Source organism: Ambystoma mexicanum, chromosome 1p, assembly GCF_040938575.1.
Source record: "Ambystoma mexicanum isolate Mex_15411 chromosome 1p, UKY_AmexF1_1, whole genome shotgun sequence".
NCBI classification, from domain to species: Eukaryota; Metazoa; Chordata; class Amphibia; order Caudata; family Ambystomatidae; genus Ambystoma; species Ambystoma mexicanum.
The window spans coordinates 1,502,517,190-1,502,536,558 of record NC_090921.1 but is presented as its reverse complement, the minus strand read 5'-3'; the positions used below and the strand labels follow the sequence as shown (position 1 = coordinate 1,502,536,558).

Below are 19,369 nucleotides of genomic sequence, written 5' to 3'. Positions count from 1 at the left end.
AAGGAGAAGAAGGAGCAGAGGGAGAGGAAGAAGGAGTAAAAGCAAGACAGAGGTTAGCTACTTTAGACATAAAGTAGGTTGCAAAATCAGAAGACGAAAGGTATGAGAACGCAGAATGATCAGGGGCTTTTGAAAAGAGGATATTATGAAGAAGCTGATAGAGATGACGAGGGTGGTGAGATAGTGAAAAGTAAGATTTCTTAGAAATGAGTAAAGCATAATCAAAGGAAGAGAAGAGTGCAGCATTGAAAGTGTGGCAAAATGCAAAGGGAAGGGAGTGTTTTTCTAGAGCCGCTCAGCTTTGCACAAGCTACAGCAAAGGGAAATAAAGTAGGAGTGATTGAAGGCTGTGCAGTTTTACAAGTCGGAGAAAAATGATGTAAATGGAAAGTAGAGTCCAGGACAGATTGTACAGAAGAGTCTAGGGTACTAGCAACTAAGTCAGTAGAGAGGGAAGAGAAAAGGGGAATTGGAGGAAGGGAAGAACTCAATAACGAAAGGAAAGATGGGGAATCAAAGAAGAAAGATTACAACGCGTAAAGATAGTCAAAGAAGGAACCATTATTACCATCATTACTATTATTACCAAATAATAATACTACAAGATTCATCATAGGAACTAATGATAGCTTTCTACCAATTACAAGTTGATTAGGGAACTACATGAAACACTCAGTCACTAAGGAGGTAAAATATGCTCTGTTTCTTAGTGACAATTGATATGCAAGCAGACATCTCACACCTAGCTGACACGTTTAGGCAGCACTGTTGAATAACCATTTAGGAATCACTCTACAGAGCACAAGGTGGGTCGCATGACATCTTTTCTGCTCTTTCCTACTCACAATTGACTTCGATCTACCCCTCTGTCTACTCTCTGAATAGATATTGCAAAAAGAGTGTAGACATGACTCACGATTTGTAGAATATCTGCACTCTAAATGTATTCAGGGGTTGTCCTGGTAGAGCTAGTGTGCTCCTCTACAGTTATACTGGCTCAATGTTGAAGGACTCAGTGTTTTTAAATATCTCTCTCCACCTTCTCTTGTGGTGAGGTGGGCTATAATCAACGTCTTGGTCATCATCACCCTTACCAGATTCATCACCTCCACCGCTGCCATCATCAGATTCATTGGCCAAAGGAGTGGAATGGGTGGGGTAGTTGCAGAAGGGTGCCAGGCGGAGAAACATTCTGTACCTCTAACATGAACAATTGAACATGGCCTTTTTGCCATAACCATACTGCTGAGGGATGCAACTCCAAACCCTTCTCATTAAGAACATCCCCTTATGAGACCAATGCACTGGTCAGCATCTCAACAGACCTCAGCAAAACCTGGATGTGGACCCTGATCTGTTGTAACTGTGACAGAGATCTGAGATGCATTGCCACGTGCTACACACTTAGATTGTAGAGATGATTTGCTTAGTAATAGTGAAGTTGAATGCACAATCAAACGAGTGGTGGCATTAGAAGCACCAGTAGCCACTTCAGCCAGTGTTTTGTAGCCATAGTTGATGTGATACTTCTCATTGCTACCGTTTTCTTTACCGGGCTGCGACAAACAGTTCAGGCACTCCCAACATATGCAGCAGCAGCTGTTTCTGCCGTAAACTATGTAACATTGCCATTTCTTTCTTTCCCCCTCCCCCGTTTGGCTGCTGGCCTTGAGGACATCTGATTTGCTGCTGATTATTGTCCACACAACTCAGCACAGCACTTGCAAATTTTGAAAAAATGCATTGAAGACTAGCAGTGTGTGTGTGAACTTGCACCTAGACTCAATTGCAAGAACTACCAAACAATTTTTCCGGAGCATTTTTTCTTCTACACTCAAATGGTGGGAATACATTTGAAAAGAAATTCATGTGCTGATGTGTGTCAGCTATTTCTGTGAGGAGTTAGAAATGAAAGCCGGACACAAAGTTGTCATGTTTCTGGTTAAAGACATGTATTAAATAAAAGTTGTGAAAACACCTCTCTATCCTTGATCTAAAGAGGGTCTCCCCTACCTAGAAACCAAAAATTAAGGATATGTCTATGTCGGGATGTCAGTAACTGAAAAGCTGTCCTTTTGTCCAAAATGCCCTATCCTGACCATCACACTATAAACAGAACAACAAAAAATAAAGTGTGTGGGGAAGATTTCTTTAACTTGATGTTAGCAAAAGTATCAAAATGGTTCCAATGAAAATTTTCTCCAAGGTATAGAATGTTGGATCCAGAGGATAGTCTCCTTCCCGTGGATGTGTAGATATGATGGCAAAATTGTCTCTTTAGATAACAGTTCCTTTGTATCTTCACTGGATGCACAAAACAAAATGTCTCTTTGGTTAACAGGCCCTTTTTGTCTTTGCTGGACTCACAAAGTTCTTGTTTAAAGTTCTGTAACAATCTTTCAGTAGTGGTTCTTCTAATTTGATCGATCCCCTGGCTTCATACAATTTCAGCTGCCTGGTATACTCGCCTGCCAGGACTTCTTTTATGGTTTTTCAAAGTTCTTTGGCTATACCATAATAGTATATACTGTGAGGGCTTGGTAGCATTTGCTCAGATCAAACTTCTTTCCCACATTGGCATCATATTCATCTGTACTTGATTGGGGTTTGCCTTTCTGATTTGCATTGTCTGCATTCAAACATTTTTCTTATTAATGGGATATGCCTTTATGCATTGTATTGTTTACATTCAAACATTCTTCTCATTGAAAAACTGTGACATCTCATGCATCTTTATGCGATTGGGGTTTGCTTTTGTAATTTGTCTTGTCTCCATTTAAACAAGCATTGAGTGTTTTCTGCATCAGCAAACTCTTACTTTTTAAACACTTGTTGGTGTGTTTGTTAGAACGCCTTTGGGACTCCAAATGCTTTGAGCAGACACACTGGTGGTGTCCAGAATATCCAACTGTGCTCGTGCCTTGGTTGTGTGGCTCCTTCACATGCTTTGCGGTGTGCAGTCGCTCCCTCAGCCTCCTGCGCGGCTCTGTGTTTGCATGTCAGCTTTCTCCCTCAGCCCGGGCTGGATAATGCTGCTTCTACGAATGGCTCACCCTCCAGGAGTTCCTACATGGCTCACCGTGTCTGCAAGGCCCTACTTGCTCACAGGCGGCTTCTCTCCTACTGTTATGGCTCCCTTCCAGAATCTCGCGTTCGTGAGACTCAGCTTGTGGTTTGACGTCCTCTCCTGCACTCTTCTCTCCAACAGTGTGCTTGCCATCTTTAAATATCCTGCGCACTGAGTGATTGGAAAAACAACTAGTCTGCATGTCATACTTTGGGCTTCAGTTATTTTGCACATACTCCCTCATCCTCCTCCTCGTCTCAGTACCTAAGTGGTTATGGGAGCTGAGGTCCATGGATGTCATGGGTCATTTAATTCTTAGATGTTTTTTTCTCAGAGGTTTCACATGAAGACACATTAGGAACAAAAAGTGTTGGTTGTGAGTGAAAGGTGGGGGCCTGACCAGAATAGTGTAAAGAAAGGGTTTCTTGGTTTCTTCAACAGGGGGGAATCGTTAGCAGACAATAGGCCATTAAGGTCTTGAGGGTCAGAGGGTCTTTTTCATGGGAAAGAGGGGATTACTGTATGTCATCCAATGAAGTCATGACATCTCCCCAGTAGTTGTCTCCTCCCATGTGACCCTTCCTCATACAACCACCCTTAGGATCAGGATCAGGTAGCGACTTCTGTCGCTTAGCCACATGGGCGGAGATTCCCACTGGGAAATCTGTGATGACTCCATTGGGTTTTTCACATAGCGTTCAACAATTGTGTGTCTGTGTACGTTCAATCAAGCCACATACACTAATGCAGTGGTCTTCAAACTTTATTGGCCTGGGCCTCCCCTGAGCAAAATGCCAAATGGACAGTATGTATAAATGGCTATGAACTATTGCGTGCTGTCAATGCACCCTACATCCAGCAAAGTCCCTAAGCTCCCCCACCTGCTCCATCACAGTCGCTGGGCTCCCTCATCCCACTCCTCCCCAGTCCCTGGGATCTCCCCCAATCCATCACAGACCCTGGGCTCTTCCCACCCTGCTCCCACCACTGTCGCAGTGCTCTACTCATCATGCTCCCACCACAGTCCATGGGCTCCCCACACCCCATTCCCAACACAGTCTGAGGGCTGGTGAATTTTTTAAGTGGAGGAGCATAAATATATCCCAGAAAAATACTGTAGCGACCGAGTGCAGCAAGGGGGGTTCGGGCGGTACTCCCCCTGTGAATTCTTTTTAAATAATGTTTTCAAATGCTGCATTTTAGAGCATACCTAAAAAAATCGGTAAAAAGCCAAAAGGTTTGCAATTGGTGCTGGGGGCGAAGGGGGAACGACAGTACTCTGGTGATCTGCACACTCTTTTTTAATATAAAAACGAATCAATCTTTTCATCAAAAATCATTAGAAACAACACATGTATTATAAAATTACAAAACAGTTATAAATCATATCATATATTACATCAATAAATATTGGCGACATAGGTAGATGTATAAACACTCATGGTAGTCAATTTGAAACATATGCTCTTGGTCGGTTCAAATCAAATAAAAGTTTGACTTATGTTTGGTTTCTTTTATAAACCTCTAGTTTATCTTTAGTCTTGTTGTGTTAATACACAGGATTACTGTCTCGACATGTTTCTGTTCATTTATCTCATAAGTAGTGAACATTCATCAGAAGTTATCACCTTCAAATGGTTTGTGTTGCAATACATTCAATATCACCAGGCTTGGATAGACATTTCATAGACTCTTGGTCTGGATCAGTTTTATGGGGCAGATGATACTTGTAGTTATCGTTGTGAAGACTTCTCAGTAGTCTTACTTCTTACACTCTAGTGGTGGTGTCTTTTTAGGTGTTTTTTCGGGTCCCACTTATCCGGTGCTCTGCTATTTCGGTTCCCTTGTTTTTTTACTATTGGCTCTATTATTTGCCCCGGTTCGACTTGGGGTCGTCTTTTTTTATTTTTTCCCTACGGGTATACGTTGAGTTTAAGGTTTATCTGGGCTCTCAGTCTCTAGAAAATACTTTATTCTGGCGATCCGGTGTCACAGATTTGATCTACTTCAGATCTCCTGCGAGAGCAATACGTCTGGTTATCTCCTTCTTCTGTCCCATTCTGTCGTGGTTTCAAGTTGATCTGGGACCACGTGGTGCTGTTGGTTCACCTCGTCCTGGCGTGTTGCAGTGCGTCCAAAAATAGTCTCTGTCAGAACTATTAACACTATATGTAACTCACGCTGGAAAAAGATAGGGACTGCACTTGGTTATTTGTTTGATTAGTGCAACTGGGATTCTTTCATGATTATTACGGGTCAAGGGGGAAAGTATGGTATTTTTGACTGGACATCTATGATAGATATCCAGTAAAAAAGAAATACCATCCCTGTCCCCTGGGCTCCACATTGCCTCAGAAGGAGAGCTCATTTTGGCAGGTGGGTAGGGGGATTGTGCAACAAAGGCATTTTTAAAATTACTTTGTTGTAAAAACCTCCCCCCCTCTACCTTCCACAAGTCAGAATCAGCTCCACACACACACACACACACACACACACACACACACACACACACACACACGCACACACACGCACACACAGCAATCACACAGCAATCACGACCATTCATGCGAGCACCCATCACCATACGCTCACTCATAACACAAGCATACACACATCCATACACATATATAAATAAAAAAATGAACATAAACGTACCCTTCACTCAATGCATGCTAATGAATTTGAAAAAGAAATTCAAGTGCTTCTGTGTTTCAGCTATTGTGCTCAACCATGACTCATGTTTGAGCAATCGTTAAATCAAGCCGCCCCAAACCAAATGTATTTGCCATTCAGGCAGGTGGCTCCATCTGTCACACATCCAATTACCCTCCCACCAATGCCACTGCCTAAATGATCATCAAGACCCTTAAACAATGTTTGCCAGCATGCCCAAATAAGTGTCCATATCAAGCAATGTGTATGTTCGTGCACTAGGCAGGTTCATAGTTACAGTTAATTCCCAACTGGGAGTACCACAGAAAGTGAAGGGGCTGGCCTTGATGCTGAACCACTTGAACTCTGGAGTAGATTACAAAGTGTGCACTTAGCGTTTTCTCCTATTCTTTGGCTGGATCTATACTAATTGACCTTTTCACAATTGATCACGGAAGAAATGACCTTTTCACAACTGATCGTGAAATGGAGGTCAATTAGGACATATTTGCGGGGGAAACCCCCCGCAACCTCCCACTCAATCCAAACCCCCCCACAACCTCCTACCCAATCCCATTATATTATTTATTGCCCCAAACCCACCCCACACATATATATATACATATATATATATATACATATATATATATATATATATATAGTGGCCATGTAGTTATGGTGAAGTTGCTGTTTCTATAGGAAGAGCACTTTTTGGGTGGCTTATAACTCGGCTCCCACTGGACGAATCCTTACAAAAGTTTGCAAAATAAGTATATGGGCCACTCTGAATTTTTTTCCTAAGGCTTGGTAAGGATTCGTCAAGGGGGGCCAAAGTTATAGGGGGGGTCCCAAAACGTCTTTTTTTCCCATAGACTGAATGGGGCAAAAACTTTGCGCACGGCTACAGGCCAAACCACTGGACGGATTGTCATCAATTTTGCGGCAGGGGCAAGGGCTTGTTCCCCAAAGCGTGCTTTTGTAAATTCTTTGATACATCTTATTGTCGTTTCCTTTAAAATGATCAAAAAATAGCACTCTAAAAATTAGTGATATCTATGTCCGCTCCGCAGACCCACTTCCCTGTTCGCTCAATGGAGAATATTTCTATTGGCTAATCCATGGCATGCTGTACGTCAAGATGTTACCCTTTCACCGATTGGGTCTTGCACAGCGTCAAGCGTGTAGCATTCTTTTGATATGGCTGCCATGGTCACTTAGTTTTTGAGTTGTACGCCAAAATCAATGCAAAAAAACCCTTATGGACCCTTGTGTCGAAAGGTAAGCATTACTTACAAGTGGCAGTAGAAAGTGAAACAGTACTTTATTCTTGTTACCACTATGGTACCATGCACTGGAACTTGGTACACAATGTACTACATTTATTTACTGCGTCTATGTACGAAGCCATCTCCAACATTACTGCGGTTAGCCTGCCGTCCTATATTTTGGAATGTGAGGCTGCCACCTGCACGGTTTCATAAACAGAGCGCGTCTGCACGTGGTTGGGAGAAACGGTTCTCATGAGTGACTGCTGATATGTAGTCTCAAAAAGAGAATTTATTTGCATTCGAAGTGAAGGTCAGTTCATCTCATTGCATTTTTTCAGTAGGCGCTCAGTATGGTCGCACACACACCAAACCTCATAAGGGTCAATTGATTTTCGACCTTTACGTACAGGGAATAGAGACAGAAAGAATGTAGGGAGTCACAGTGTGTGAAACATTCCCTTTGATAACTTATGCTTCAAAAAGGTTTGTGAGGCACATGAAATATCAGTTCCCGTGGATGGCTTCTAGCAAAGAACTACTGTGTGACTGAGGAGGTCGAAATGGAGCCGGTGCATATCATGTAAGCTTATTTTAGAGGCCTGTACACCAACCTGCCATTATTAACTTAGTCTGGAAAAAAAACAAATGTATTACTAGTAATGCTTTTGGAAGTTTGTGTGCCGTTGAAATTCCGTATTGCACATTACCGCTCTTTTGGGAGTTTGTGTGCCGTTCAAATTGCATATCGCACATTAGCGCCGTCTGTACAATGTCACTACCATTGCCATTATTACCTACGGCATTTATGTGAAAATCAATTTTTTTTGCCTACTATGCAAATTGTACATTGTTGCCTTTTCTAAGGAGTCTATACATTTCCCCATATAAAAATAATTGTTTGTAGAAATGTAATGTGTTGCCCTTTACATTTCCGCAAAGGCTTTCCGTTGATCGATTTTTTTTCTTTTTTACCCTCAGCTACTTCCTTCCGTTCTGCGAATGTCATGGCCTTCAACGTCCGACTGACGGTTTCTTTAACCGTCAAGTGCAGCTTTTCGTCACCGGTTGTATGAGCATCATCATTGAATGGGATGACCGCATTGGACCTCCATGGCCTTACGCGGTTGTAGCAGTAAGAAGCAACATACCATCCTTTCTGGTGTCATAGTTCACACCTATTCACGTCACCTTGTAAATCACTGTGACAGGCATACGCATTCTGTGTCAACAACGCAAAATTTCAGTCTCCTTAAACAACAACTTCAGCATTGCCAGTAACGTCATAAGTACCATACTTTACTTTCTGATGGACTAAGTCACAGCAATTGACGCCATCTTCACAATGACTGTGAGAGGAAACCGACTACTCTGTCTCCACTGCATACTGTGTGTGTGTTAAAAACTGTGGCGCCAACGCATGGTTACTGTGTGGGAAAACATCTACTTGACCGTCAAAAGTAACATTTTAATTGTGCAGCAGAGACAGAAACTTCCAATTTCTTTGCAACTGAGAACAGGGTGATGATTTAACACTGTGCATTGTGAAATAAAAGTCCCTTACTACTGCTCACATGTTAGTGTGTTTTTTCACCATTTCATTTTCCCCTTCATAATCAGCCATGGTATGCTGCAGGTTGTAGTATGTTCTTTCATAGGTGGCGTATCACGCTACGTGAGCCTTTATGGAATCATGTCTTTATGCGGCCAAGGTACGTTATCCAGAGCGGTATTGGACACCACTTCCGTTCGCAACATTAGGCTGAGGGCATCTATTATGTGTTCGTGCCGTTAGGGTACTTTTTGAAACCCAGATGCCCCAATTGCCGAGATCAGTTCTGCATGAAGACGCTGTGTTGTCAGATTTGGTCTATTTGTATAAGTGGACAAATGAGATCAGGTGCAGTGAAAGTGTTTGCTTTACAGAAACGCTTCAAAAGCAATGCTTCCTTATACCTTCTCAGTACACCTTTCTTCACCCATTTCACCTTGTGACACTTACACAAAAATGTGTGCACAGGTCAGTGGTAATGATGTTGCTTGCAATATTTCTGCCATTAGTGATTTTTTGCCAAACATAATCCCTGTATATCACACATTTATGTAAAGGTCATTGCGCACGAAAAAACACCTTTTGTGTTATGCATGTAGTACTGTTTTCATATTTCCTAAGTGTTGTCATGTACAAAATAAATTAACGGTACGCCTTTCATGTCTGAAGGGTACGCTGTAGGTATGCTTACTGACCACAATATCGGGGAGGTAAATACTGCCATTTGCTAGTTGTGATAAAACATTGCTTTGCAGTCGCCATGTCTACTAGGCATTGGCTTGCTGTTACAGGTGTTGCTCATAACCACACATTTTTTTAGAATAAATACAAATGTTCTTCGCCCACTACGGTCAAACGTTTCCATTTTTTATTTTCTGGCATTTGTGATGCAAAACGAAAAAAGACTTTGTATGAAACGGCCGCTTTCCCTTTCAATGGTGGCCATCTTGGAAAAGGATTTCTTTTCTTCAATCGGGAACGCCGGAGGCGTTCCGGTTAAAGATAAAAAATCCTTTTTTTTGGTGCAATGGGTTAGTGTCGCAAAATCTGTATTGGAAATGGCATTCAGCCCCCATTTATTTAGGGTGCAGTGGGGTTAACTGAATAAAATACCTCGGTATGCACTCTTGCTTCTATTGTCCTGTAAACTTGCTCTGTTCAGTTGTGCACGGGAATTGTTTCAGTTACAAGTTTGTACAACAATATACAATGTCCTTCCGCACTGTGAACGACTCACCCATACCATTGTGAAGTGTGTATGAGTTCTGCACCATGTTGCGCTGCTGTGCAACCGCATATGCTACTGTGCAATTCGTAGACAGATGTGCAGTGAAGTCGAATGTTGCTTTGCAGTATGCTTATCTGGTACTATTGGAACCCTTCTAAATGTTCAATAAAAATTTTCGTTACCTAATGTAATTGATCACTTACAGTACTGACACCCTATGCAAATCATTCAAAAAACATTTCTCAAAGGGATATTACGGTTACATTGCCCTACTAAAAACGTCCAAAATTCACTACAAAAAAAACGTTGTTAAAGGGACGTTATGGTTAAGTTGCCCTACTAACAGCCTATGCCATTCTGCACAAAAACTTTGTACAAAAGGACGTTATGATTACAACTAAAATCTAAAAACCCCTTACATTCGGGAGTTATGGTAGGCTAATCACCCATTTTTCCCATCAACAATCTCCACAGCTACCACTACCACCCCAAACATAAAAGATGCCACAACACATGTCATTGATGCCATCACTGACGCCATCACATCTTTAGCCCCTTTATTTTATGTCAGCTAAGCAGCCATAACTTGCACCACCACCGTGCACTGTTAAGAATAACACCCACGATATCAAAGATAACATGACAAATGTCATTGATGACATCACTGATGACATCACATGTGAAAATAATGCCACTTTACAATGCCTACCTGCAATGGGGTTGTGTGTCTTATGTTGGTAGCCAGATGTGAGGGGTGTTTATGTAATGGTAAACATGCATTAACTATGTAACAATGCTAAACTGCATATACACTTGTGGTAGTAGAAACAATACATATGAGGACCCACAATTCATACAAATTAGCGGCACACACAGGGCTGTCAAATGAAGGAAGAAATAAACAGTCTTGTCACAAAATGTTAATGGCATTAAAGTTTATCTTCCTGTATGCAAAGTAAGTCTGTGTTGGATGCCTCCTATTGCCACATGCATGTGAACCATGATCTGCGAGCATACCCTAAGGCATGTACTTTAAGAACACATGAGACGGTTAAAGTTTTCATGTACAGCACCTTGTGAATTTTGATATTGTCATTGTTAGTGCAGAAAACCACCTGGCCTATGTTTTTCAATGATACAATGTAGGTATGCCCGACATTTGATGTCATCAATGACATTTGTCATGTTATCTTTGATATCGTGGGTGTTAGTCTTAACAGTGCACGGTGGTGGTGCGAGTTATGGTTGCTTAGCTGACATTAAAGAAATGGGCTAAAGATGTGATGGCGTCAGTGAGGACATCAATGACATGTGTTGTGGCATCTTTTATGTTTGGGGTGGTAGTGGTAGCTGTGGAGAGTGTTGATGGAAAAAATGGGTGATTAGCCTACCATAACTCCCGAATTTCAGGTTTTTTTGATTTTACTTGTAATCATAACGTCCTTTTGTACAAAGTTTTTGTGCAGAATGGCATAGGCTGTTAATAGGGCAACTTAACCATAACGTCCCTATAAGAAAGTTTTTTTTGTAGTGAATATACATATATATATATATATGTAAGGTAAAGGTCAATTGTGTGGAAGGTCAATTCGGAACCACTATTATTAGGTCGATTAGGACAAAAGGTCAATTGTAAAAGGTCAATTTGGGTAATACCGTTTGGCTCGTGCAGTGTTTGTCCTTTGTAATCCAACTCTTTGTTGTGCCCCGGTGTAGAGCTGATGCTAAAAATCTAAAACTTTGGAAACTAAATCTGTGTGTGTGCCAAAAACAGAGACTAATGTGCATGTCGCCTTGCAGTTAGAATTCTTTGATTTCTTTCAGATTATGGGCGATAATAATTGGACTCTTAATGGATAATGTCTGCTTCAGTCTGTTTTGATATTCCACTGGTTTTGGTGGCATATGGCTTCATGGTGGACAGACTCCTTTAGTGCTCACATGGTGTCTGCTGAAAAATCTTGTCAGCTGTTGAAACAGAGGGGAATGGCAGAAGTGTCCCTTGATGATGCTGGGATGCTGGGCCAACCGTTTGGTTAAACTGGGATATAAGCGACTCTGCCGGTGATAATAGAGGACATATATAGACAGCCCAAATTGCTACAAAACAGATACAGGGCACCACAAAGTGGCGCAAACAACATGGGGAGGTAGCACCTGGTCACACAAGTAATCATGGTTTCTAGGGTTGGTGAGAACAGGTATGGACTGAAAGTACATAGCAACATGGGGGACACAGAGGCAAGTGGAAGACTGCATACACCTGTGAAAGAGAATCGGAAAAACATGTAGGTTTGAGGAGAAGCAAGATCAGAAATCCAGGTAGAAGATGTGAGAACTTCAACAGGGTGGGGTTGATTTAAGACTTGGTTAGGGTTAGGGGGGTGATTTGACAGAAAGAGTAGCACGTTCAAAGCTATAGAGGCAAGCAAGGATATTGCTAGGTCTGGAAAAAATCTGGGGCTACGCTAATGTCAGAACTGTCGGGACTGGGGGCTAGCTAGCCTTTTGGTTGTAGCTCCTGAGATTCTATACGGGGCTACAACCAAAAGACTAGGGGCTATAGCCCCCTTAGGCCTCGCCCTAGCAACGCCTCTGGAGGCAAGGGAGCATCATTTTTGGTTATAAGTGATTCATGCCTAAACGTAAGCTGTAAATCATATCTTGCTGGACAGGAACTGTGAATTAATAGTCTGTTTCTGCAAGTGTTTATCTACCACCAACAAATGCCAAAGACTAGTCCGAACTAGTCAAAATGCATTTCATAGAAAGACAAAGACCAAAGTGGCAGGGAGTTAACATTCGGGATCATTCAAATATCACCAAGATTAAAACATACATTTACACTACATAGGTGTTCTTTCCTTTGCAAATTTAAGAATCGAACTAGAAATCTGCATGCTTCTATTCCAAACCTCCACCACTGAGCTGAAGCAGCAGCTTTGTAGCTGTGTTAAGCGGAACATACAGATATGTTGCACTGTGATTTGGGTTTCTTTGTATCAGACAGCCTATAGCCACTCCTAAAACAATTGATACTCACTTAATACTCACATATGTTACCACTAGTTCACTGGCAAAGACCATATAACTAGTCAATTGAGTCAGACCATACCCCCAAAGACTAGAGTATACTATCAGCCCCTAAATCGACTATCTGCAGTCAATAGATCACATAAGCAACCCAATATTACATCTCCAAGGGCTAGATCACGCCCAGCTATCCTGTGATCCAATCAATACATTGGGCTGGCAGACCATGGATCTAAATACCACAATGCTTGTCCCTTTTCTCACATCATCAAATCTACCAATGGATCATACGTCTACTCACAAGACCAAAGCCAATGTACTCTTTATCTTATAACTCACAACATGATATTAAGCACTGTAGATACATGCTTGGCGTTATTGCTAGTATAATCTCAAACACAAATCATTTTCCATTACCTGGTCCAATTATATTGTGGGGGTGGATTTCCTTCAATAAGACACTTCAATGTGGCTCCTTCTCTTCCCACAAACCAATCCTCCTCTTGCCCATTGAGGGTGGCATCAGAAAGGTCTGTTGATTAGAATGACAACACATTAGCAACTTGAAATACATTGTTACAACAAATTCCAAAATGTAAAAGAAATACAAAAATTATTATTGAGCAATGATTATGTACTGGGCTAAGCTCTGCAATCTTTAGGCCTGCAGTAACTCCTTAAAGCTTAGAGCTACGTGCTTAGGGCCCTGCACTAGCTGGTACAGGAGACATGTGTACATTCTAAGTAGCAATAGCCTTCTGGCTCCACTAGGAGTGTGCACCCTTTGGCTCTCCAGATGCTTTGGACTACAATTTACGTGATATCTGGCTATTGACTGTACTGGTTAGGGATGATTGGAATTGTAATGAAAAACATCTGCGAGCCAAAGGTTACAGACCCTTGTTCTGCACATTGGAAAGAAAGAAGTGGTGAAATGGATGGAACAACTAACTTATTAGATTCACTCAGCTTTGTGCCAAAGAGTATGCAGGACTTAGGCCATCTTGAAATTGGAAGTGCATTGTTGTTTATCATTATATCACCCAAGGGATACACCCTTACATTAGCAGTTAAAATCTTAAGCAAACTATTTTAGAAGTCTGTTATACTGACCCACCTAGCTATTATAGCCTGCAAAGTGTTACAACTACTTTTTGCAGGTCAGTAGTCACAGAGTAGTTACAAAAATACATACAGATCAAATGTTTTTCAAGTGCATATCAAAACATATGTACAATATTCTTCAAATATGAATGTTGAGGTAGTTGATACGTTCTTTACTTGGTGCATACCTCCCGTTATATTGTTTAGTCTTTAATCAAGTAGGCTCTGAACTCTCTCCAAATATCTTGGGGCTGGGACATACGCAGTGACAGTGAGATGTACAATTCTTCATGTTCATTTACCTAGGTTAATTCCTTCAGCCATTCTTGAATAGATGGGGGATAGAAAGCTTTCCATTCCCGAAGTATACATCTTTTTGCTACCATGTTGCAAATATTAAGGAATACAGACATCGGAGTGGAATCCAGGTTCCTACCTGTTATTTCTGACATTACCTTATATATACGTGTCCAGTAATGTGACAACTTTGGGCATGCCCAAAACATATGTACATATCCTGCATCCCTTATCCCACATCTCAGGCAAAGACCAGTGTGATCAGGAAATATTCTTTGAAGTCTGTATGGCGTATAATGAACCATGTGTAGTGTCTTATACTGTATTAATTTCAGTTGGCTGTTCATGGAAACTAACGTGGTATACTTACAGATCTCTCCCCATTTCTCATCATTTATTTCTTGATTTAATTCCCTGCCCATTTCTCATGTGAAGAATCAGTCTGCATTGGTATTCCAAGCAAGAATTTGCCTATATAGGGTAGCAAGTACATGTCTACAGCCACCAGAGTTTGACATTCATTTTACATTTTTAAAGCGCTCACACAGCCCGCTGGCATCAAGGCGCTGTTACAGGAATTGTTTGTTTTCTTAGTTGCGTAATTGTTGTATTTTTTTTCCTCTTAGTTATGTATTTATAATGCGCTTAAATACCCAGAGGTTTCTAAGCGTGGACCCGGGGATCGAACCTGTGTTGCTTCGTGTCGTCTTGCTTCCAAGATGCGCACGTTGCCGCTGATCTATCCTCTGAGCTATGTATGTGTTCATTGGGGTATGAATCCCAACTAGCATGGATTACTGCACACAATCTGTAATACTGTAATAGCCCTGCTTGTGTGCTGCTGTGTTTTGTATTAAATTCTTCAACCGCCAAAAACGTCCCCTTGGGGAACAAGTCACCCATACATTCATATCCACAGGGTTCTCATCATCTGCAGATTGAGATTTTCCGCACCATCCCCCTACACGAGATATCACTGAGTAGTAGCCAGCGGTAGAATGGATTATTCCCATCTTTTTTGAGAAATATGCGCTTCCAGGCACTTAGTGTGGTAGAGACCGGGTCGTATGGGCAGTCATCTTTATATGTATCGTCCATTATGAGTGTCCTCATTTCAAGGCCTTCCACCGCTGATTTTTCGAATCTAACGTGAGGTGGTGTTTCTTACTGATTATACCAGTAGGTGGCAAATTGTACTTGAGCTTCTAACCAGTAGATCTCTAAATTAGGCTGTTGAACCCGCCTTTTGTGTACGGCAGTGCCATTGGTTCCCATTTGTTCCGCACTGCTCCAGAGTGCCACAGAAACCTAGCCAAAGTATTATGTACTTCTGCAAAAAAACGGGCAACCGGCTAAATGGGTACATTTACAAATGTGTATAGTGCTTTAGGTACTAATATAATTTTAATGAGAGAAAGTCTGCCTCCTGCTGAAAGGGGGAGTCTCAACCGTGCAGATATTTTCATGTTTGCATATTTTATCAGGGAAGTATAGTTCTCCGCTATTAAGCCCACCATAGAACTGGAAACTGTTACCCCAAGATATCCCAATGTATCTGATGTCCATTTTAACGGGGCTTGTGTCAGAGGTCGAGTTGTATTATCTGTGATAGGAAACATCTCTGACTTTCTGTAATTTATTGTGAATCGGGAATATGTTCCAATTTGGGGTATATCTTGCATTATGCGGTCTAGGTTTTGCTGCGGGTCTCTGATGTACAGCAGAACATAATCTGCATACGACAAAACTATCTCCGGAATTCCAGCTATTCGTATCCCTTTATTCGCATGTTTGGCCCGGATGAGATCTTCCATGGGTTATTTTACCAGAGCAAAAAGTAAAGGGATAATGGCACCCCTGGCACGTGCCTCTACCCAGTTCGAATGGAGCCGATTGCGTTGTGCTGGTTAGGACAGAAGCCATGGCTTTAGTAAACAGTATTTTAACGTAGTTTTTAAAAGACTTTAACAGTCCGCATATTTGAAGGACCGTGAACAGATATGGCCATGATACCATATCGAATGCTTTCTGTGTATCCAAGTCTATAGCTACTGCATGAGTCTCGGGATATATGAGCTATTACATTAAACAACCGTCTAAGAATAAGTGACGTCGCTCTTCCGGGTATAAAGCCAGCTGGATCTTGATGTATTCATGCAGGCATGAGTGGCAATAGCTTGTTAGCCAGTAACTTTGCATAGATTTTGGTGTCAACATTCATGAACAATAGGGGTCTGTAGGAGCTGCACTCATCACATGGCTTATTCGGTTTAAGCAGGACCATTACGACCGCTTCTCGAAGAGATTGCGGGAGCTGTCCCACTTCAACTTCCTCTAACCACAGCTTCAGTAGATAAGGCACCAACCCGGTACCATATTTCGTGTAAAACTCTGCTGTGAGACCGTCTGGGCCAGGGGCTTTATGCCTCAGCAATTCCTTTATTACACGGAAAATTTCCTCTGCCGTAAATGGGATATCTATTTGAGTTCTGGCTTCCACTGATAGTTCAGACAAAGGGATATAGTCAAATAATGCATCAAGTTCCGATTAATTTTCAGGAATTTGTGCCTGGTATAGTTCTTTATAGAATTTTGTGAATTCTTCATTAATTTCCATTTCCGAATATCGTAGTTTTTAATCTTGTATTGCCACTATGCACCCATATCCTCTATCCAACTTAACAGCTGTTGATAACACTGTTCCGGGTCTCTCCCCTTCACTGTAGTGTCTAGCCATAGTGGTTTTAGCAAAATATCTAATTTCCCTGTCAGCTAGCTCCCTATACACCTCCAATTGTGACATAATCAGTGCTACTTTATTATGGTCCGGGCCACCAATATGTATTTCTGATTCTTCTTTTAGTCTTTACTATGTCCTGATGTCCTTCGTGGCTTAGATGCATTATCTTCTCTCTCAGACTGGTAGGCGGTATCATTTTATCACCCTTCATGAGGTATCCATTCTGTAAATACAGTTCCTCTCTTACATCCCAGAACGCTTTGACCTCTGAACCGAACACCTCGTTCTTCCTCCATCTTCCTTCCTCAACATTTCTTGCAACTTCCATCATCGTTTCATCCTTCTCCATTTCATTTTTCCAATCTTGTTCAGAAATGACTTGATCTGAAACTACACAAACAAGTTCTTGTTCCTCGGGATCATTATCATTTTCCTCTTGAATAGTTAGACGAGATAATCAATCCGCCGTGACATTTTTTGATCCCGAAATATGTATAACTTTGAAGTCAAATTCTTGGAGCCTAGAGACCCATACTAGATACTTTGTCAAGACCTTTGGTATTAAAGATTTGAACTAATGGCTTGTGGTCTGTTTGAACCTTGAACTGTACTCCCCATTCAAAATTCCAAAACTTCTCCATGGCCCATTTAATTGCCAGGGCTTCCTTCTCGATAGTGGCATAGTTGTTTTCTGCTCCTTTTAAGAGTCTGGACGCAAAAGCAATCACAAATTCCTGTCCATTATGGTATTGTGTCAAAGATGCCCCAAGCCCCACTTCACTAGCGTCGGTTGTGATTACAGTCCTCCTTCCTCTCACAAAACTCTGCAAAGCCGGGGCTCTAGAAAGGGCTTCTTTAATTAAACAGAATTCTTCGTCACTTTCTTTATTCCACACAAATTTCTTGTTTGCCTTCAACAACTTTCTCAACTCTACTGTGTGGTCTGAATAATTCTCTATGAATTTTGCATAGTATTCGCCCATCCCAAGAAATGTTCTAAGCTGTTCCTTGTTACTCGGCATCATCATAGATTTTATGGAATCTGCTAAATCCTTCTTTGTTTTGATGACCTCTCCAGATATTATGTGACCTAGGTATTCAATTTCTTTTCTGTTTAATTTACACTTGTCACTACTCAACACCATGCCTGACTGGTATAATTTCTGTAGTACTCCATTGAGTCTCAAGTCATGTTCCTTCTGATCATTAGCGTAGACTAATACATCATCTTGAAAGAAAACAACTCCATCCAGATCTCCTAAAATTCTCTGCATAACCCACTGGAAGGCTGATGCTGCTGATATAATGCCAAAAGGCATCCTCCGAAATTGATAAAGACCTTCCGGTGTTATAAAAGCAGTAAGATGCTTAGAGTCATCATGTAGTCTGACCTGGTGATAGGCAGCAGTGAGATCTAAGGTAGAGAATACTTTTGCTGGTCCCAACGTTGATATTAGTTCCTGTATATTGGGTAACGGGTGCCTAACCGGAACCACACACTTGTTCAATTCCCTCATATCGACACATAATCTCACCTTTCCCATTGGTTTTCTCACAATAACCATCAGGGATACCCACTCTGCAGCGTCAAGTCTCACTATTATATCCTGTTTCTCCAATTTGAGTAGTTCTTCTTTGAATTCTGTACGAAAAGCTAATGGTACACTCCTGAGTTTCTGAGCTACGGGCTTAGAACCCAACTTTATTAAAATGCAATGCGAAAATCCTTTCAAGCAACCTATAACATCATCCTTGAATACTTCATTCTTAACTTTTTGGATGTTCTCAATGTTACTTCCTTCAACTTGAAATACGCTATCTTCAGCATTTGGGTCTAATCGGACTTTAAGTAATTTCTGATGGGTCCAACTAAGTAAGGCTGTCTCACCTCTTTTTGCTTTATGCTTGCCTTTCCTTGAATTCTAGTTTTGCCATAAACCAGCCTATAAGATGTATTCTAGCTCCACCATATGCTTTGGGCTTTACATCAACCTCACGTAGGTATTCAGGTCCACACATCTTCCATGTCTCTTCCGAAATTAAAGTATATTTGGCACCTGAGTCTACCATCATTGTTGTAGGAGTCCCGTTTATTAAAACTTTTGCTCTGGGACTTTCAACTTGTACATCTTCGTCTGAAACCATGAACACACATTCACCTCCTTCATCATCATCGCTAATCCAGTTGGAGCTATGATCATCATACTGGTTAGATCTACAGCACTTTGCTAGATGTCCTTTTCCTCCACATCTTCTGCATGGATTATGGATCATGGATTGCCATGATTTTGAGTGCTGGGCATTCTTTATTATTCGCCCAGTGTGATGGACTGCCGCATCTATAGCATCCTCTTAGCCTGGACCTCCCCCTTCCACTCTGGGATACTTGTCCCTTATTTTGATGATCTCCTCCTGACGTAGACCACATATT

At 41.5% G+C, this 19,369-nt stretch overlaps 1 protein-coding gene across 1 annotated transcript in view; it reads right to left on the bottom strand.

Moving 5' to 3' along the window:
• The window catches only part of NECTIN4 (nectin cell adhesion molecule 4), a 478,950-nt gene that overhangs the window by 95,629 nt on the left and 363,952 nt on the right, over positions 1 to 19,369 (bottom strand). The window contains exon 4 of the mRNA XM_069607194.1: positions 13,215 to 13,329. Coding sequence (XP_069463295.1) covers positions 13,215 to 13,329 — 115 coding nt within the window. The remainder of the gene's footprint in view (positions 1 to 13,214; positions 13,330 to 19,369) is intronic.